Source organism: Delphinapterus leucas, chromosome 3 (genome assembly GCF_059928025.1).
Source record: "Delphinapterus leucas isolate spDelLeu-1000000601 "Yukka" chromosome 3, BTC_Dleu_Yukka2, whole genome shotgun sequence".
Classification (NCBI taxonomy): Eukaryota; Metazoa; Chordata; class Mammalia; order Artiodactyla; family Monodontidae; genus Delphinapterus; species Delphinapterus leucas.
In genome coordinates this window covers 27,342,749-27,363,262 of record NC_143131.1, presented here as the reverse complement: position 1 = coordinate 27,363,262, position 20,514 = coordinate 27,342,749, and the positions used below count along the sequence as shown (strand labels likewise).

At 38.0% G+C, this 20,514-nt stretch overlaps 1 protein-coding gene across 1 annotated transcript in view; it reads right to left on the bottom strand.

Annotated features, from left to right (window-relative positions):
• CDH6 (cadherin 6) overlaps nucleotides 1-20,289 on the bottom strand; it is a 61,724-nt gene extending 41,435 nt beyond the window's left edge. Inside the window, exon 1 of the mRNA XM_022564756.2 lies at nucleotides 19,945-20,289. Within this exon, the coding sequence (XP_022420464.1) occupies nucleotides 19,945-20,172 (228 nt within the window). The 5' untranslated portion in view covers nucleotides 20,173-20,289. The remainder of the gene's footprint in view (nucleotides 1-19,944) is intronic.
• Between the last annotated feature and the right edge of the window lie 225 nt (nucleotides 20,290-20,514).

Here is a 20,514-nt window from a genome sequence, read left to right as displayed (position 1 = left end):
TGTCTTTGGTGGAAGGGACCATGAACCAGGGAATGTAGTCAGCCTCTAGAAGCTCGAAAAGACAAGGAAACGGCTCCTCCCCTACAGCCTCCAGAAAGACACCTTGCGGCACCTTGATTTTAACCTAGCGAAACCCATTTCAGACTTTTGACCTCCAAAGCTATAAGATAATAAACTTGTACTATTTTAAGCCACTAAATTTGTGGTAATTCATTACAGCAGCAATAGGAAGCTAAGGTAGTTTTTTTGTTGTTCTTTTTTTGAGGGGGGGAGGATCTTAGTTCCCTGACCAGTGATCAAACCCGGGGCCATGGCAGTGAAAGTGCCGAGTCCTAACCACTGGACCGCCAGGGAAGTCCCACTAAGGTAGTTCTTTACCTTTGGAATTCAAGGTGAGCTGGAACTGCATGTGGTCCTTCAAGAATTTCAGTGAAGAAAGAAGAAAACTAACACTTGGTGAACATTTACTATGTGTTAGGTACTGCAGGAATGCTTTGTTTGTTGATCAATAATACTCATAATGACTCCAGGAAGTAAGCTTTATTTTCTCCACTTTTTTCAGAGAAACTGAGGTTAGGGAGGTTAAGTAACTTATCCAAAGTTAAGAGCAGAGCCAGGGAGGTTACCAAGATCTGCCTGACTCCATCAGAGTCACTCTCTGACTCACATCAGAGAATACTACCAAAAAGCACTCCCTACCATGATTATAAACGTTTCTGGATTCATTATATTATTATATTAGACCCCAGGCTAAATTATTTGTAAATTCTATTGGCACAAATGGTACAAATTATAATAGATGTTATTGTTCATTTGGGATTTATCAATTAAACAAATGCATTTTGGTTTATTCACTGCATGAAGTTATTTCCCCAAAAAGGCGTTGTTTACTGCCTTTTGCTTGGCTCTGGAAGACCAAGGTCTTTGGCAGACTGAGACATTAGTCCGACCTCCTGCTTAGTCTAGCATTTTCATTTTAAAAAAGCCAGTGGTAAATCAAGCTGAGAGCCAGATATCCAGTCAGAAATTGATTTAGTAAGGCATTGTAACTCACCAATTACAATCCTACTTTTTGCCTTATAATGTAATCTCTTCAGCACTTACCAAATCTAAGGACACACACACACACACACACACACACGCAGTCCCCTTGCCTCCTCTCTCTTTCTCTCTGTAAAAATACACTTTGGAAGAAAATATTAATAGATAAATGCAGACATCTGAGACATGATGATTCAAGCAGCAGAAATTTAAAAAAAATTATGCTCTTCACTAGTTAATGGACTTTTCCCCAAATGTGTTTTTCTTCAAAGGTAAAAAACATATTGGAAAAAAAAAAGAAAAATATTGGATATAATATTCTTATGTAGATTCTTACTTAGAATCTAAAAAGTTAAAGCCATATCTTTATAAAACAAGTAGTTTGCTTTAGGGAGAGACTATTTCTCATTCAAATTCATAACTCTCAAGCATCCTGTACATGTCCAATAAGTGATGATTAAACTGAATTGTGTAACCCACTCATATACTCAAGGAAATAATGGTGAGCAATTCTAGGAGAAATGATTATGAGTTCATTAGCTAGTTTTTAGTTTTATTGCATGGGAGTAGCTTATAAATTTTTAAATAATTTGAACAGCTTTGTTTTTTGTTTTTTCTTTAAGAGAATAACTGGGAAACAATCAGTGAAGAAAAATGTGTGCTGTCTGGATGGCCATGCTAGGGAAAGTGTGCTCATGGTGATGTTAGTGCCCTAAATTCAAGTGCTCCAACTCCTAAGCCCTGTGCTACTCTTCCATTGCCCACCATGCCTGAAATACTCTCTACTACTTGAACATGGTAATAATGTGGTATAAGGGAAGAGTAGTAGACTAAACCATGTCAAAAAGCATGGACTCCAGCTTCACCTTTGGCACTCTGCTGGCAATGGCACTGTGGTCTCTTAACCCCTCTGGGACTCTGTTTCCTTACACCCAGAAGGATTGAATTCTGCTCAACTGAAAGAGTGCTTAGGCAGATCATGAGGAATGCTTGTACACATGAAAACACTTTATAAACTGTAGTACTTGATAAAATGTGGAAAAATATTATCACTGCTCCTATCTCATTACAAATTTTCTGCAATAAAACTCTGCTAAAAAACAATCTAAGAAGCCTCTTCACCTACCAGGGGATGATTTCCCTTGTGTTGTGTTTTCTGTTCTGTCCCTCCCACCCAGCACCCTCCCCTTCTTTGAAGTTACTTGATGGTTTGAATTGCAGTAAAGATTCTGACTGTCTCATTATTGTTTTAAAACTCAAGTAAGTGATGTCTAGACTGTTGAAAAGGAGATAAAACTGAATAAAGTACTGCCACTGAAGTCTGCCCAAGTCACTTCATTTTCTTGGTTTGATTTTAAAACAATATTTCCCTTTAAGAGGCAGGTAGATTGGTAATCACCAAGATCATAGCTTTCATACACGGTAAATGATTCCCCCCTTTTGTTCTTTTTACAGAATACACACAGTTGGGAGAGTAGATAGAACACTCAAGATACAAATGGATAATAAAGTAATTTCTTATACTCCACTCTACCTTATTGATTTCTTTTTAAAAAATTTTAAACACTTTTATTTGGCAGTAATCTCAAACTTAGAGAAGATGCAAATATAAAAGTTGCTTTACTTGATTTCTAAAGGGAAAGTTTGCTTCCTGGAGGGTATTTATCTTCATTGGAAAAACAAAAAAGAAACCCTAGGATGTAGATTAAGTAAATGAGCCAGATTCTTATGCTTCACGATTTATGAAAAGAAAACAATAAAGCATGCTAAAGTTTTGCATAACTGTTTTAAAGCAGAACTTTCTTTGCATCTCCTCTTTCATGTTCGCTTCTGAATTGTACTCATAATATAAACAGTAGAAAGAGTTAAGATGTGATTATTTTCCAGAAATAATTATATTTCTTGTGAGAACTCAAAATATGTTGATTAGAAGAATATATAGTTGGTACAAAAAGAATTAGTCGTTATATAGAATTTTTCTCTCTCTGTGTTATCCCATTTTTCTATATAGTTGATTTTTTTGTGAATCATTGCAATCAACATTCTCAGGTCTTAAATGATTTCTCTTTTACTGAGCACTTGAATTATCTGCACAGTGTAGCTTAGGAATTTTAAGAAAAAAATTTTTTTTCTATTAATGAACTCCGGCTTTTTCTCATTTTGTTTCAAACTTTCTTCTACTGAGATCCTAAATAATGTCTGATTTTTCATTTGTAAAAGTCTTAAAGGAACCAACTTTTATGATGTGATATTATTTGCTATATATTTTCATTTTTATCTTTCCTGTTAGTTTATGCACATACAACTAACTGTGTTATCTTTAATTTCTCTGGTTTGCGCTAAGGAAGCTTGAGTTTTCTGCTATTATATCATAAAATACCTATGTCATTTTGATGTGAAATTTCCAGAGGTAGTTTCTGTGGAAGGACTTTCATGATGATTTGGTTTATATGTTTACTATCTAATATATCCTTGAACTTTAAAGACTAGATTTTCAGTTGTCAACAACACAAAACGCTATCGATGATATCCATATCAAATCATACACATCAATAAATTGGGAGGCAGCTTTTAGATAACACAGCAGTTTTTTTTTTTTTTTTTTTATGGTACACGGGCCTCTCACTTTTGTGGCCTCTCCCATTGCGGAGCACAGGCTCCGGACGCGCAGGCTCAACGGCCATGGCTCACGGGCCCAGCCGCTCCGCGGCATGTGGGATCTTCCCAGACGGGGGCGTGAACCCGCGTCCCCTGCATCGGCAGGCGGACTCTCAACCACTGCGCCACCAGGGAAGCCCAACACAGCAGTTTTTTATCTTTTGTGGTCCCTGCAGCTTAATTGAAGTAATATTTGACTGTTTCCAATGTGCAAAATCTGTGCTAGATATCTTTAAGGATAAAAATATGAGTGAGGTGTAGTCTAGGGTCCTGCGGAGTTTATAAAGATATAAGTATTCAAAGGTTTAAATTCAATATCTAAAGTACTAATTTGAAAGACCAGACCTAGGACCCAATATAAAAGAGTACTCAATATATTAAAGGTCAAAGTTTAACCTTAAACAAGGAATTATTTAGCTCTTAAAAAATGTAATTAAGCAATTAAATCAAAAGTAATTTTCCCACAATAATAAACTTTGGTGCAATAATATAAGGATCTCATGATATTAAATCCCACTTAACAACTTAACTATGAAAATTCCAGTTTAAAATATTATACCCTAAGTGCGATAGTCATTTTTGATTGTTAGATGCATTGAAGTTTTATTGAAAAAATAACAAGACCTAACCAGACTCTTAACATTTCACAGTAGTTTAAATATTCGAAAACATAAACTCCAAATTGTGGTGTTAAGTAATGATGTTTTAAAATGAAACGATATATATAGCCTTAATAGGAGGATCTACAAAAGTTACCAGGATCATCAAATTACATAAAGTGTAGTGCTCATTTTATTTTTAGTTTGGTTGGGATAATAAAGAAAACTTTGTACTGTTATATATACTTGGCCCTCTGAATTGCTGGTGATGAGTTGTGTTTGCAGCTGCCTTAGCTGCTTTGGCACCATCTTCTGGCCCATAATGCTTGACTTCAGAGAATGAGACTGAACATTAGTGGAATCATCAACTGGACACTTTTGGTTCATCCTTCTCTTCACCTTTCCTGTTTTCTGAAGATGCACTTGATAGTAGGATGCCTTCCCTCCTTATTCTGGTGTTCCCTTAGTACCTTACTAGTGAGTACCATATGCTGACCCCATTCTAAGCTCTTTCTCGTATTAACTTAATTAATCCTCACCTCAACAACTTTATTACTCCCCTCATTTAACAGCTGAAGAAATGGAGAGCAGAGAGAGGTTAAATAACTTGCCCAGTATTACCCAGGTAGTCACAGTGTAGCTGAGGCTCAAACATAGGCAGGCTGCCCATGCTATTAACCTTATAGTCTCTGGTGAATAATTGTTGAATGAATGAAAGCCATTTTCTCTCCAAATCTATTTGAAAATGCAAGAGCTGAGATAAATTCTTCAGCTGCCTTCTTAACTCCAATCTCTGTTCCCTCTAGTCAGCATTAAATCCCACATCCAGACGGATATGTCAGGCTTTTTGTTATGCTTTCATTACTGCCCTCAGGTCTTCTGAAACACACCAATTCACCTAAAGTATTTATCCATATATCTTACACATGTATACATTTTAATCTTTTAAAGTGCCTCCCTTTTCTTGTGCATATGTGTTCTCTGTGAATAGAAAACTGGAAGAAACTATAAATATTTTTCCTGTGAAACATTTTGGCATGCTGCTTTTCTTCTTATTCCAGGCTGCATAATTTCAAATTTGATTCCTCACATTGACCTTTGAGAATAGCTGTTGTTATTTTTACTTATTTATCAATAATGGCAATAAGAAAAAAACCTCTAATTCTCTTATGGAGAATTCTGTACTTTATTTCAATATCTTCTTCAATTCTAGATGGAAAGGTAGGTATTCAAAGAATATTGATATATTTAGCACACTCATGAGGATATGATATATATGATGTATGTATCAATATATGATGACAATGTATATTACATTATCTTAATAACTGGCAATGTAAAAACTTGTAGGAAGGTGGAGCTTGCTAACAGCAGCCTACATCTATACAAAAAGAGTTGAATCCTTGAGCTTCCAATGATACATTAACATCTAAATATAATCTCTAAATTTGATGAAGGTTGTTAAAGGCAGGACCCCTTCCAAAGACCCATTTATTTTTGGTAGGAAAGGGTAGACTATTAGAAAGACAGCTTTTAATTTTGACTAGAGGTAGGGCACTCTAAAAGTTAAATTTATAATTCTTGTTACAATATATTCTTAGTTTCTCATATTTAAAATAATGTACTAATTCACATCAATAGAAATGAAGAAAATCAGTGGTTTAAGAATATTTTGACCGTTGACTGCCAATATATCAGGGATTTTTAACTGATTTTTGAAATGAGTCAATCAAAATGATAATTAGGGATTTTGATTTTAAAAGACATGTAAACTGGGATGTTGGCATTCTGTATATTTATATTCCCATTCTGCTAGGGTGGACTCATACATGACAAAAAATGAAGAACTCTGGTGCAAATCAAATATTTACATGGTTTCATAAACAAATTAAGGTGATGAGTAAAGAAATACTTAACAACGTCCATAGGCTAGATTCTGGCGGGTTTGTTATAACGAGCATGCAGAGTCTCTATAACCTTCTGACAGCCTCTAGCTCTGTTTGGCTTGTGGAGCACGGAGGCAAAATAACTCAGTGGGAACGGAAAGGATTTGAACCTTTAACTCTCTTTTGTTCAACTTGATCCCTCCATTTTTTTCAGCAAATTGAGTTATAAGCAGAGGATATAGGAGTCCACAGGCATAATAACATGGAAGTTGGAGGATTTGGGATTGGGTCCTTGTTTGGCTTTCTATACTTTACTCTGCTTGTGTGACTCAGGTAGCCAAACAGTGCATTTGGGTTTATGACCAAGGTCAGACATTCTAACTCTTCTGCTCTCCATGTGAGTGACTGCAGAGAGGGAGGTTTAAGACTCAGAGAACGGCTGTTACACAGGACATTTTCTTACGCATAAAATAGCAAATTGAAGCTTTTGTCGTAAAGAAAGTGGAATCAGTTGGCCGACAGTGGAAACAAAATCAGCATTACTGCCAGTTATTGACAGTTGGGAAGTTACTTCTTGAAACATTTTTAAAAAGTACGTTCAAGGAGCAAGTGAAGGCACATTCTCTTAAATACACTAACCGGTTGAAATATGAAAATGTTAAATGTCTGAGCATTAAATTTAAATGATGAAGAAGAGAGATGTGCCCAAGGCATTTGTACTGACACAGGAAGAAAAGATTACTGCAGGTGACTGAATCAGAACAGAAGTTTAGAGAAGGTTATCAAGGGAAATAAAAAGAAAAGTGACTTTTTCATCATGATGACCAGAAACACCACTAATTGCCTATCTAATTTTAAAATGCCGACCTATAACTATTTTGAATAACACTGATGTGTTCTGGAAATTAAAACAAGAAAAATTAAAAAGAATGCGTGGAATAATAATGCAACACATCTGTGTAGCTCTTTAAAAGTAATCTCTAAAATATTTTTCTGTTTCTCTCTACCCTTGGGTTTCACACAGCAGGTCCTCAGTAGGTATTTGTGGTATTGAGTTGAATGCAATCATTGAATGCCAAAGCATATTCTAGGACTGTTTCTTCATTTGTGCCTCAAAATGTCTCTGTGAAGTAGTGGATGCACAGGGTAGGGGATATAACTGAGTACTTGTGAGGTCAGACAGAGGTCGACTGTCAGGTTCTAGCAGTCAGAGGTCTTGGGCTAAAGTACTGGCCCAATCTGAGCCTTAGTTTACTCCTCTGTAAAACAGGAATTACAGTGGAAACTCACTGGTGAGGATACATTGCAATAGTACACCTGAAGCACTTAACAGAGTGTTTGGAACAAAACAATACTCAGTAAGTGTTAGCTATGAAGATGCTTTAATCTGATGTTCCTGTTTAAGCAGCAGTGGTTAATTAGTCTCTGAATCACCTTAGGAGGTCTCTACTCCTAAGTCTATGCTCTTTAAAAAAAAAAAAAAAAGAATATAAGAAAGCAATCTTTTAATGACAGCATCTTTTAAATGGTCTTTCAGATGAATAAAATATGGCTTCATGTTGACTGAATTTGGATTATGTAATTAGGAACAAATAATTGTTCATTCCTAATTTTAAAGGTGTATATGGCTGACAACTTTTATTTTTATGGGCTGTCAAAACATTACTGTCTAATTATCCTATGACCAGTGGCTCATTGAATCGGGTAGACGTTAACGACTCAAGAGAAAGGCATATTAGGAGGACCTGTACATTAGAGCATCAAAGAGAACCCAAATTTTCATGATATTTAAAAAAGCACAGCATATCAATTTTTGGAAAAACTCCCCCAAGAAAACCATCACCAAGATGGTGGAGTAGAAGGACGTGCTCTCGTTCCCTCTTGTAAGAATACCAGAATCACAACTAACTGCTGAACAGTCATCAACAGGAAGACACTGGAACTCACCCGAAAAGATACCCCACATCCGAAGACAAAGGAGAAGCCACAATGAGATGGTAGGAGGGGCGCAATCACAATAAAATCAAATCCCATAATTGTTGGGTGGGTGACTCACAAACTGGAGAACACTTATACCACAGAAGTCCACTCACTGGAGTGAAGGCTCCAAGCCCCACATCAGGCTTCCCAAACTGGCAGTCTGGCAATGGGAGGAGGAATTCCTAGAGAATCAGACTTTGAAGGCTAGCGGGATTTGATTGCAGGACTTCAACAGGACTGGCAGAAACAGAAACTCCACTCTTGGAGGGCACACAAAAAGTAGAGTGCACATTGGGACCCAGGGGAAGGAGCAGTGACCCCATAGGAGACTGAAACAGACCTACCTGCTAGTGTTGGAGGGTCTCCTGCAGAGGCAGGGGGTGGCTGTGTCTCACTGTGAAGACAAGGACACTGGCAGCAGAAGTTCTGGGAAGTACTCCTGGGGGTGAGCCCTCCCAGAGTCTACCATTAGCCCCACCAAAGAGCCGGGTAGGCTCCAGTGTTGGGGTGCCTCAGGCCAAACAACCAACAGGGAGGGAACTCAGCCCCAACCATCAGCAGACAAGCGGATTAAAATTTTATTGAGCTCTTCCCAACAGAGCAACAGCCAGCTCTACCCACCACCAGTCCCTCCCATCAGGAAACTTGCACAAGCCTCTTAGATAGCCTCATCCACCAGAGGGAAGAGAGCAGCAGTAAGAAGAACAGAAGCAAGAAGAACTACAAAAGCAAGAAGACAGGAGAAGCAAGAAGAACTATAATCCTGCAGCCTGTGGAACAAAAACCACATTCACAGAAAGACAGACAAGATGAAAAGGCAGAGGGCTATGTACCAGATGAAGGAACAAGATAAAACCCCAGAAAAACAACTAAATGAAGTGGAGACAGGCAATCTTCCAGAAAAAGAATTCAGAATAATGATAGTGAAGATGATCCAGGACCTTGGAAAAAGAATGGAGGCAAAGATCGAGAAGAGGCAAGAAATGTTTAAGAAAGACCTAGAAGAATTAAAGAACAAACAGAGATGAACCATACAATAACTGAAATGAAAACTACACTAGAAGGAATCAATAGCAGAATAACTGAGGCAGAAGAACGGATGAGTGACCTTGAAGACAGAATGGTGGAATTCACTGCTGTGGAACAGAATAAAGAAAAAAGAATGAAAAGAAATGAAGACAGCCTAAGAGACCTCTGGGACAACAGTAAACACAACAACATTCACATTATAGGGGTCCCAGAAGGAGAAGGGAGAGAGAAAGGACCAGAGAAAATATTTGAAGAGATTACAGTCAAAAACTTCCCTAACATGGGAAAGGAAATAGCCACCCAAGTCCAGGAAGCGCAGAGAGTCCCATACAGGATAAACCCAAGGAGAAACATGCCAAGACACATAGTAATCAAATTAGCAAAAATTAAAGACAAAGAAAAATTATTGAAAGCAGCAAGGGAAAAATGACAAATAACATACAAGGGAACTCCCATAAGGTTAACAGCTGATTTCTCAGCAGAAACTCTAAAAGCCAGAAGGGAGTAGCATGATATATTTAAAGTGATGAAAGGGAAGAACCTACAACCAAGATTACTCTACCTGACAAGGATCTCGTTCAGATTCGATGGAGAAATCAGAAGCTTTACAGACAAGAAAAGCTAAGAGAATTCGGCACCACCAAACCAGCTCTACAACAAATGCTAAAGGAACTTCTCTAAGTGGGAAACACAAGAGAAGAAAAGGACCTACAAAAACAAACCCAAAAAATTAAGAAAACGGTCATAGGAACATACATATCGATAATTACCTTAAACGTGAATGGATTAAATGCTCCAACCAAAAGACACAGGCTTGCTGAATGGATACAAAAACAAGACCCACATATATGCTGTCTACAAGAGACCCACTTCAGACCTAGAGACACATACGGACTGAAAATGAGGGGATGGAAAAAGATATTCCATGCAAATGGAAATCCAAAGAAAGCTGGAGTAGCAAAACTCATATCAGATAAAACAGACTTTACAATAAAGAATATTACAAGAGACAAGGAAGGACACTACATAATGATCAAGGGATCAATCCAAGAAGAAGATATAAAAATTATAAATATATATGCACCCAACATAGGAGCACCTCAATACATAAGACAACTGCTAACAGCTCTAAATGAGGAAATCGACAGTAACACAATAATAGTGGGGGACTTTAACACCTCACTTACACCAATAGACAGATCATCCAAACAGAAAATTAATAAGGAAACACAAGCTTTAAATGACACAATAGACCTGATAGATTTAATTGATATTTATAGGACATTCCATCCAAAAACAGCAGATTACACTTTCTTCTCAAGTGTGCACGGATCATTTTCTGGGATAGATCACATCTTGGGTCACAAATCAAGCCTCAGTAAATTTAAGAAAATTGAAATCATATCAAGCATCTTTTCTGACCACAACGCTATGAGATTAGAAATCAATTATAGGGAAAAAAACGTAAAAAACAAAGACACATGGTGGCTAAACAATACGTTACTAAATAACCAAGAGCTCACTGAAGAAATCAAAGAGGAAATCCAAAAATACCTAGAGACAAATGACAATGAAAACACGACAATCCAAAACCTATGGGATGCAGCAAAAGCAGTTCTAAGAGGGAAGTTTATAGCTATACAAGGCTACCTCAAGAAACAAGAAAAATCTCAAACAAACAATCTAACCTAACACCTATAGGAACTACAGAAAGAAGAACAAACAAAACTCAAAGTTAGCAGAAGGAAAGAAATCATAAAGATCAGAGCAGAAATAAATGAAATAGAAACAAAGAAAACAATAGCAAAGGTCAATGAACCTAAAAGCTGGTTCTTTGAGAAGATAAACAATTAGGCAGACTCATCAAGAAAAAGAGGGAGTGGACTCAAATCAATAAAATTAGAAATGAAAAAGAAGTTACAACAGACACCGCAGAAATACAAAGCATACTAGTAGACTACTACAAGCAACTGTATGCCAATAAAATGGTCAACCTGCAAGAAATGGACAAATTCTTATAAAGCTATAACCTTCCAAGACTGAACCAGGATGAAATAGAAAATATGAACAGAACAATCACAAGCACTGAAATTGAAACTGTGATTAAAAATCTTCCAACAAACAAAAACCCAGGACCAGTTGTCTTCACAGGTGAATTCAATCAAATATTTAGAGAAGAGCTAACACCCATCCTTCTCAAACTCTTCCAAAAAATTGCAGAGGATGGAACACTCCCAAACTCATTCTGTGAGGCCACCATCACCCTGATACCAAAACCAGGCAAAGATACTACAAAAAAATAAAATTATAGCCCAATATCACTGATGAATATAGATGCAAAAATCCTCAATAAAATACTAGCAAACAAAATCCAACAACACAGTAAAATGATCATACACTATGATCAAGTGGGATATATCCCAGGAATGCAAGGATTCTTCAACATACGCAAATCAATCAATGTGTTACACCATATTAACAAACTGAAGAATAAAAACCATATGATCATCTCAATAGATGCAGAAAAAGCTTTTGACAAAATTCAACACCCGTTTATGATAAAAACTCTCCAGAAAGTGGGCATAGAGGGAACCTACCTCAACATAATAAAGGCCATATATGACAAACCCACAGCAAACATCATTCTCAATGGTGAAAAACTGAAACCATTTCCTCTAAGATCAGGAACAAGACAAGGATGTACACTCTCACCACTATTATTCAACATAGTTTTGGAAGTCCTAGCCACGGCAGTCAGAGAAGAAAAAGAAATAGAAGGAATACAAGTTGGAAAAGAAGAAGTAAAACTGTCAGTGTTTGCAGATGACATGATACTATGCATAGAGAATCCTAAAGATGCCACCAGAAAACTACTAGAGCTAATCAATGAATTTGGTAAAGTTGCAGGATATAAAATCAATGCACAGAAATCTCTTGCATTCCTATACACTAATGATGAAAAATCTGAAAGAGAAATTAAGGAAACTCTCCTATTTACCATTGCAACAAAAAGAATAAAATACCTAGGAATAAACCTATCTAGGGAGACAAAAGACCTGTATGCAGAAAACTACAAGACACTGATGAAAGAAATTAAAGATGATACCAACAGATGGAGAGATATACCATGTTCTTGGAATGGAAGAATCAATATTGTGAAAATGACTATACTACTCAACGCAATCTACAAATTCAATGCAATCCCTATCAAACTACCAATGGCACTTTTTACAAGCTAGAACAAAAAATCTTAAAACTTGTATAGAGACACAAAAGACCCCGAATAGCCAAAGCAGTCTTGAGGGAAAAAAAAGGAGCTGGAGGAATCAGACTCCGTGACTTCAGACTATACTACAAAGCTACAGTAATCAAGACAATATGGTACTGGCACAGAAACAGAAGTATATATCAATGGAACAAGATAGAAAGCCCAGAGATAAACCCACGCACATATGGTCAACTAATCTGTGACAAAGGAGGCAAGGATATACAGTGGAGAAAAGACAGTCTCTTCAATAAGTGGTGCTGGGAAAACCAGACAGCTACATGTAAAAGAATGAAATTAGAACACTCCCTGACACCATACACAAAAATAAACTCAAAATGGATTAGAGACCTAAATGTAAAACCGGACACTGGAAAACTCTTAGAGGAAAACATAGGAAGAACACTCTTTGACATAAATGACAGCAAGATCTTTTTTGTTCCACTTCCTAGAGTAATGGAAATAAAAACAAAAATAAACAAATGGGACCTAATGAAACTTAAAAGCTTTTGCAAAGCAAAGAAAACCATAAACGAGATGAAAAGACAACTCTCAGAATGGGAGAAAATATTTGCAAATGAATCAACAGACAAAGGATTAATCTCCAAAATATATAAACAGCTCATGCAGCTCAATATTAAAAAAACAAACAACCCAATCCAAAAATGGGCAGAAGACCTAAATAGACATTTCTCCAAAGAAGACATACAGGTGGCTAAGAAGCACATGAAAAGCTGCTCAATATCACTAATTATTAGAGAAATGCAAATCAAAACTTCAATGAGGTATCACCTCACACCAGTTAGAATGGGCATCATCAGAAAATCTACAAACAACAAATGCTGGAGAGGGTGTGGAGAAAAGGGAACCATCTTGCACTGTTGGTGGGAACGTAACTTGATACAGCCACTATGCAGAACAGTATGGAGTTTCCTTAAAAAACTAAAAATAGAATTACCATATGACCCAGCAATCCCACTACTGGGCATATACCCAGAGAAAACCATAATTCAAAAAGACACATGCACTCCAATGTGCATTGCAGCACTATTTACAATAGCCAGGTCATGGAAGCAACCTAAATGTCCAGCGACAGATGAATGGATAAAGACAATGTGGGACATATATACAGTGGAATATTACTCAGCTATAAAAAGGAATGAAATTGGATCATTTGTAGAGACGTGGATGGATCTAGAGACTGTCATATGGAGTGAAGTAAGTCAGAAAGAGAAAAACAAATATCGTATATTAACACATATATGTGGAACCTAGAAAAATGGTAGAGATGAAGCGGTTTGCAGGGCAGAAGTTGAGACACAGATGTAGAGAACAAACATATGGACACCAAGGGGGGAAGGCGGTGGGGGGTGGGGGTGGGGGTGGGATGAATTGGGAGATTGGGATTGACATGTATACACTAACATGTATAAAATGGATGACTAATAAGAACCTCCTGTATAAAAAAATAAATTAAATAAAATTCAAAATTTCAAAAAAAAAAAAAAGAAAAGACAACATAGTAAGATTTTGAGCAAGACTAATAAATAAACCAAGAGGGCAGGCATAGATAAATCATATTAGGAATAAAAAAAAATTGCAGATTGAAAAAAAAAAGAAACCATCACCAACTTCCAAAAAGCTAACATCAGAAAACATCTATGAAATATATGGTTTATCAAATTCCACAAAAACAGATCTCTTGATATGCTGCTAAAAGTAGAAGCACTTCAATGGCCTCTAATGGAGACTAGCTTTACCTATACATTGTGTGGAAGGAGAGGATTAAGAACATTGTGAGGGATAAAATGGAGGAGACAAGGAAATTAAGTGTTGCTGTGGGCTGTTTAATGATAATATGTGAATCTTTTGCCTAAAATTGTGCATAGTTTTGAGATTTTAAATATATTCATTCTTAATGAATAACCATGTCTTCAAAATCTAATCTATATCTACCTATGTTTTTTTCTTATTGAATTTAATCTTAGACTATGTACCAGCGATTGTCAAGGAATTGCTATATTATGTAAAGCTGGAAGAAGGGGCATGGGGTTTTCTGAAAATGTGGAATTACAATGCTTCCCTCTTATTTTTCTATTCAGCTAACATAAAGCCAAAGATAATCTAAGTGATTCTGCGTAAAATCAAATACTCTTTCCTTTAGCCCTTGACAAGAAAATATGTACCTCTTTCTGTTTTCTATGCCAGCATCAGTGACACTTTCACTATCCTGATTGTTCTATCTTGAAATCTCAGACTTTTTGAACCTCCTGCATTCTCTCCTTTGGCTTCTGCAACCAGTTAATTGGGAAGTCCTGGTAATTCTCCCTCTGCCAGATGGGCTAACACCTGTTCTTCCCTTAAGATGTGGTCCCAACACCATCACTGTCTCTAGGAAGCTCTGTTGAACCCCTGAGCCCAGGTGGCCCCTCTCCTTTATATTTCAACAATACTTTGGGGATGCCCATTTTATCACTGAGCTTGCCACATCTAATTATAATTATTGCCAATAATATTCTCCTAGGGCAATGGTTCTCAAGTTTCGCCACATATTCGGGTCATAAATACTTAATTAAAAACCAACTAAATCAGAATCTCTGGGGAAGTGAGACCCAGGCCAACGTACATATTGTTAAAAGCAGCACTTCTCAAATTTTAATATGCATAAAATTCACCTAAAATTCTGCTTTTGTTGAAAAGCAGATTCTGATTCAGTAGATCTCAGGTGGGGCCTAAGAGTCTAAAGTTCTAACAAGCTCCCAGACACAGATGCCGCTTATGGTAAATCAGCATAAAAGTTCCCCCAAATGGTTATGTATTTTAGAACATGGGTCCCCAACCTTTTTGGCACCAGGGACCGCTCTCGCGGAAGACAATTTTTCCACGGCGGTGGGCCGGGGGAGGGGGCGGTAGATGGTTCAGGCGGAAAGGCGAGCTATGGGGAGCGGCAGGTGAAGCTTCGCTCCCCGCGTGCCCGCACCCCCCCTCCCGCCCCGCCCGCCTCTCACCTCCTGCTGTGTGGCCCAGGTCCTAATAGGCCGCGCGGCCCAGGGGTTGGGACCCCTGTTTCAGAAAATAGCATCTTCCTTATCTGTATCCGTATCCACGTCTATATCTTACGCTCACAAACTTTTACCCAACATAAGACCACTTCTTTCTACTCTGATACCTCTACCTACCACCACCTTTTCAGGTATGTAGAGGTGTTGAGAATTGTCTCATAAATCAGAGTTTGGGTGTCAATATTTCAGCTGTAACTGGCCTTCCTCATTTGTATTTACAAGTGCATCCCTCCCCAGCTGTGCCATGTCCATGTTTCTGTGTTAATCTGACTGGACACAGAAGAATGCTGAGGAGCATTAAGACAGCATGAGAAGGAAGGTCTTGCTACCTTTGCTTGTGCTTCAATTTTTAAATTATTATTAATTAATTAATTTATTTTTGGCTATTAACCTATTTTTGGGTCTTCGTTGCTGCACGCAGGCTTTCTCTAGCTGCAGCGAGCGGGGCCTACTCTTCGTTGCAGTGCTTGGGCTTCTCATTGCGGTGGCTTCTCTTGTTGCGGAGCACGGGCTCTAGGCACACAGGCTTCAGTAGTTGTGGCACTTGGGCTCAGTAGTTGTGGCTTGCGGGCTCTACAGCGCAGGCTCAGTAGTTGTGGCGCACGGGCTTAGCTTCTCCACGGCATGTGGGATCTTCCTGGACCAGGGCTCGAGCCCATGTCCCCTGCATAGGCAGGCGGATTCTTAACGACTGTGCCACCAGGGAAGTCCCTGTGCTTCAATTTTAAAGCATGATCTTGTATATTCTCTTCATTGTCACTCCAGCCTCCAGACTCCATCTTCTGCTGCTTCTTGGATGCTTATGTGACTTTCTTTTTCTCCTTCTACACCAGGTAGCCTCTTGCTCCCACACCCATTCTCACATTTTCCCCCATTGTGAAGTCACTGTCATCCCTATTGACTTACCTCCAAATAACTGGAACCAAGGAACACACATATAAACAGCTGCTTATAATGTAAAAACTTCTTTCTTCTACTTTAAGTGTATTTGCTCAACCACATTACTTTTCCTTAGTTAATGCTTCTATCTGTTACATGTACAGATCAACCTTTTCAGTTTTAGGTCTCAAGAATAGGCTCTAAATAGGTATTATTTAGTAGGGCTGATGGCGCAATTTAAGGTTCTATTAACCTTTGTACACCTTTATATACCAATCTAACAACATTCCTATGGTTCCCAGAATTTGCACCAAGGCACCCTGGGGTGCAGTAGGGAACTCACTGCAGCACCAGGAAATATTTTAAAAATTTGAGGGAAATACAGCAACATGAGCTATCAGACATCTTGCGAATTACTAGCTCAGAGTAGATCACAGTTTCAACAGTAGGTGGTGCTACATTCCTTTCGATGATGTCATATATTTATTAAGATGGGTTTCCCACAGTGCCCGTGTTAAAAAGCAAGTACCGTGTGAAAATCAATGTGGAAAAGGAAACCAGGGGTCGGTGTCCAATCTGAGAAGTTGTGCAGTGTCCAATACGTGCCCACATTCCATTAGGAAGTAACTGGTTATTTAAGAGTGAAATAAAAATATTATTTTTTCTATTAATTGTTATTTTGGTTACTTATTTGTTAGAACATAAATACGTATTAAGTTGTTTGGGCCTAATTATTTCTTTTGGCCTAAGGGCATTGTGAAAAAATTATCGAGATGTTACAGGCATTGCGAACCAAGAAAGTTTTGGAACCTCTGCTATAGTCAAATTTTTTTTTTTCCCCCAAATTTCTTGACCTTGTGGATTCGGATAATCTCATCAGGTACCTGTTTACTCCAAACCTTTTAAAAGTGGACCAACCTGTTGCCACATGAGAAACGAACCTTTTTTTTTCTTTTTAAATATTTATTTTTTGTCTACGTTTAACTGTGGTAAAAAACAAATTGTAGTCTAATCCCTTTGTCTGTTGATAAAACATATAGTCCAAAGACAGATTCAGGAAAATGCCTTATCAGTAGTTCAGGAACACCTCTTACATACATCTGATGTAGCAATGCTGGCACCTACGATAACTTCAATTATTGCCCTTGACTTATTTTTTCCAGTGTATATTTTTTATGGGTTATAACTTCAAGGAGGTGGGGCAGGGGCAGATAATGATGAGGAAGGGAAACTTATCTTGCTGCCGATAAAATATCCAAATCCAACGAATCAAACTGAAGCTGTGATTGTGAAGGGGTTTTCCCACAATCCTCTACATTTGCCAGCCACTGAGAGATCCGTTAATTATATCATTTTACTTTTTCAATGATATAAAAGTCAGTAATCCACTTCCACGCATTACAGACAGATTTAATAGAGTGTATACAATGGAGTTTTCATCAATAACTTCTTTCTGCACCTACTACGTGCCAGCCACTAGTTCTTGTCTCACTTTACACTGCAGCTCCATGCCGTAGGTAGGCATTGCTCCATGCATTTTCTAGATGAAGAAACTAAAGTCTGGAAAGGTTAATAACCTGCCGTGGGCCAGACAACTGGCAATTGGCAGCACAGCGATGCAGCCTCAGATCTGCTTGACTCCACAGCTTGCAATTTTTCCCCATGGCAATATTACCTCTCACAATTATAATCATAAAACTGATTCTTCTGAGGTTTTATCCATTGTTGCTTCTAGTATTTTGAAATATCTGGCCTTTTTTTTTTTTTTTTTTTTGCGCTACGCGGGCCTCTCACTGTTGTGGCCTCTCCTGTTGTGAAGCACAGGCTCCGGATGCACAGGATCAGTGGCCATGGCTCACGGGCCCAGCCGCTCCGCGGCACGTGGGATCTTCCCAGACCGGGGCACGAACCCGTGTCCCCTGCATCGGCAGGTGGACTCTCAACCACTGCGCCACCAGGGAAGCCCTACCTGGCCTTTCTTTAAAAATACATATATTTTTATGTAAAATGGCATCACAATTTGAGAAGAAAAGAAAAGAAAGGGGGGATCAATTATTTAAATACAGCACTGTAAAAAACGTAATCTTCTATGACAATAATGTTATTTGTATTGTAGAAAGTGCTTTAAAGATTATAAGATTATTTTTACAATAACTTTTTAGCCTTGTTAGTGTAGTGCTATTCAAATTTCACAGAGGAAATGGAGTGAAGTACAAGTAAGTGGACTATCTTCAGCAGTCACACAGTATGTGAATTTCATAGCAAATACAAGGTTAGACCCTTGGGGATCCGTGTTGATGTTCACCCCTTCACTGAATACTTCCTCTCCTACTTTATTCCACATTAATAATTCACTTCACTGGAACGATGCCTGGTTACCTCAGCCCAAGCTATGGATGGCTTTCCTTCATTTATTGTGGTAAATGCTTAAAGAGAATATTGGCACAGGGTTATTCAGGGATATTTGATAACAGATTGAAGCGTGAACATGCAGCCCCTGGAATCTGTAAAATTTATGCTTTTTGAGTGATATCCAAATATAGATGTTCTAAAATTGTAGCTGTAATCATAAAGACATTTTATCATCTCTATTATGTTTGTTCCCAGTGTGTTTACGTAAAGGATGTATGACAATTATTTTTCTGATCAATACCATGTTCTGAAACAGAGAACCTACGAAGTACAAACCTGTGTCCCTGTCTTTTTTCACTTATTTGCGGGATGCAGATATTCTGCAACGGGAATGTAGCTGATGATAAAATTTCAGTGAAAACTCATGATGACAGTATAACTAAGCTGTTTCCCTGACTCAGCTCCAGTAATCTGGAAGGGCTGTAATGAGCGATACGTCCTCATTTTACTTTCTGGAGTCAATAAAATGGTCAGATGATATTTGGAAATAGCACCTTTACATAACCATTTTTTCTCTTTTGTGAACCTTGCCAGAATTAAGTCATAAGTTTTGAAATGCCTGGCTCTTGCCAATTATGGGAGATAAGACAGAACAGCAACAGCAGTAACAACTAAATCTAAGGCAGTGGTGGGTTTTGAGGACAAAGGGCTCCATTTGGTGAGAGAATGGATGGCACTGTAGGTAGCAGAGTTAAAAAATAGTTAATTTGAACGTGGCCAAAGGACTAAAGCTCAGAATGTTTCCTTTCACACTGAGAAAAAGGAAACTTCTTTTCCTTACAGCTTAATCACTGTATTCCTATTTTTAATACATACTACTTTATAGAATAGCTGGACCACATTTTTCAAGCTAAAGTAAAAATTCAAGGATTTATGATAATCCTATGTGGCTGGTTGTAGGTGTTTCGTTTTCAACGGAAGCATTTCTCTTTCTTTGTTGCAGTGCTAACATTTCTCAGCTTCTCGCTACAGTCTTCCCGAAACTACTCAAGTGAAAAAAAAAAAGTCTTACCAGATAAGCAACAATTCTTACTGTACTGGGGGAATATTTCACATCTTCCCCATCTATTTATGAGAAGTAACTTCTTCAAGCTTTTAAAACCAGAATGTCAAAGAGCCCAGTGGAATCCTACCTTGCCCACATACTGATAATCGGATCCTGTGTATTCCTCCAGCAGAAAGAACTGATTCCACATCCAGCTCCTTTTCGAACGGTTCAGCTCATTTTTGCTGTTTCCAGAGAGCTCCAGGGTCCTTTTCTTTGCCGGGAAACCACTAGTCCTCTTAGATAATGGAGTTGAGAAAGTTGGGTAGGGCTGGCCAACCCAAAAGAGAAGCAAGAAGTATCGGTAAGTTCTCATTTTGATGACACAGTCCAGTCTCTGAGTAGTGGGTACCCTTCTCCTTGAAGTGTCTTTTTTCACTGCACTGTATCCAGCCTCATTCCTCCTCTCTTCCTTAATGTTCTTGGCTTGGCTCTCAGAGGATATCTGGAAAGAATAATAACATATTAAGCATTTTTAGAGATGCTTAAAATTCAGCGTTAGAGCAAATAAGCTCTGGGAAAAAAAGAGGACATAAATTTGAATAGCAAAACAACAAAAAATAAATTGTCTATCAATTTTGAAATGAGGAAAACAGTCTTTCAGATATGCTAAATGGAAGGTGTGTTCCGAGTAGGAAGCTGCTGTTTTCCTCTCGCC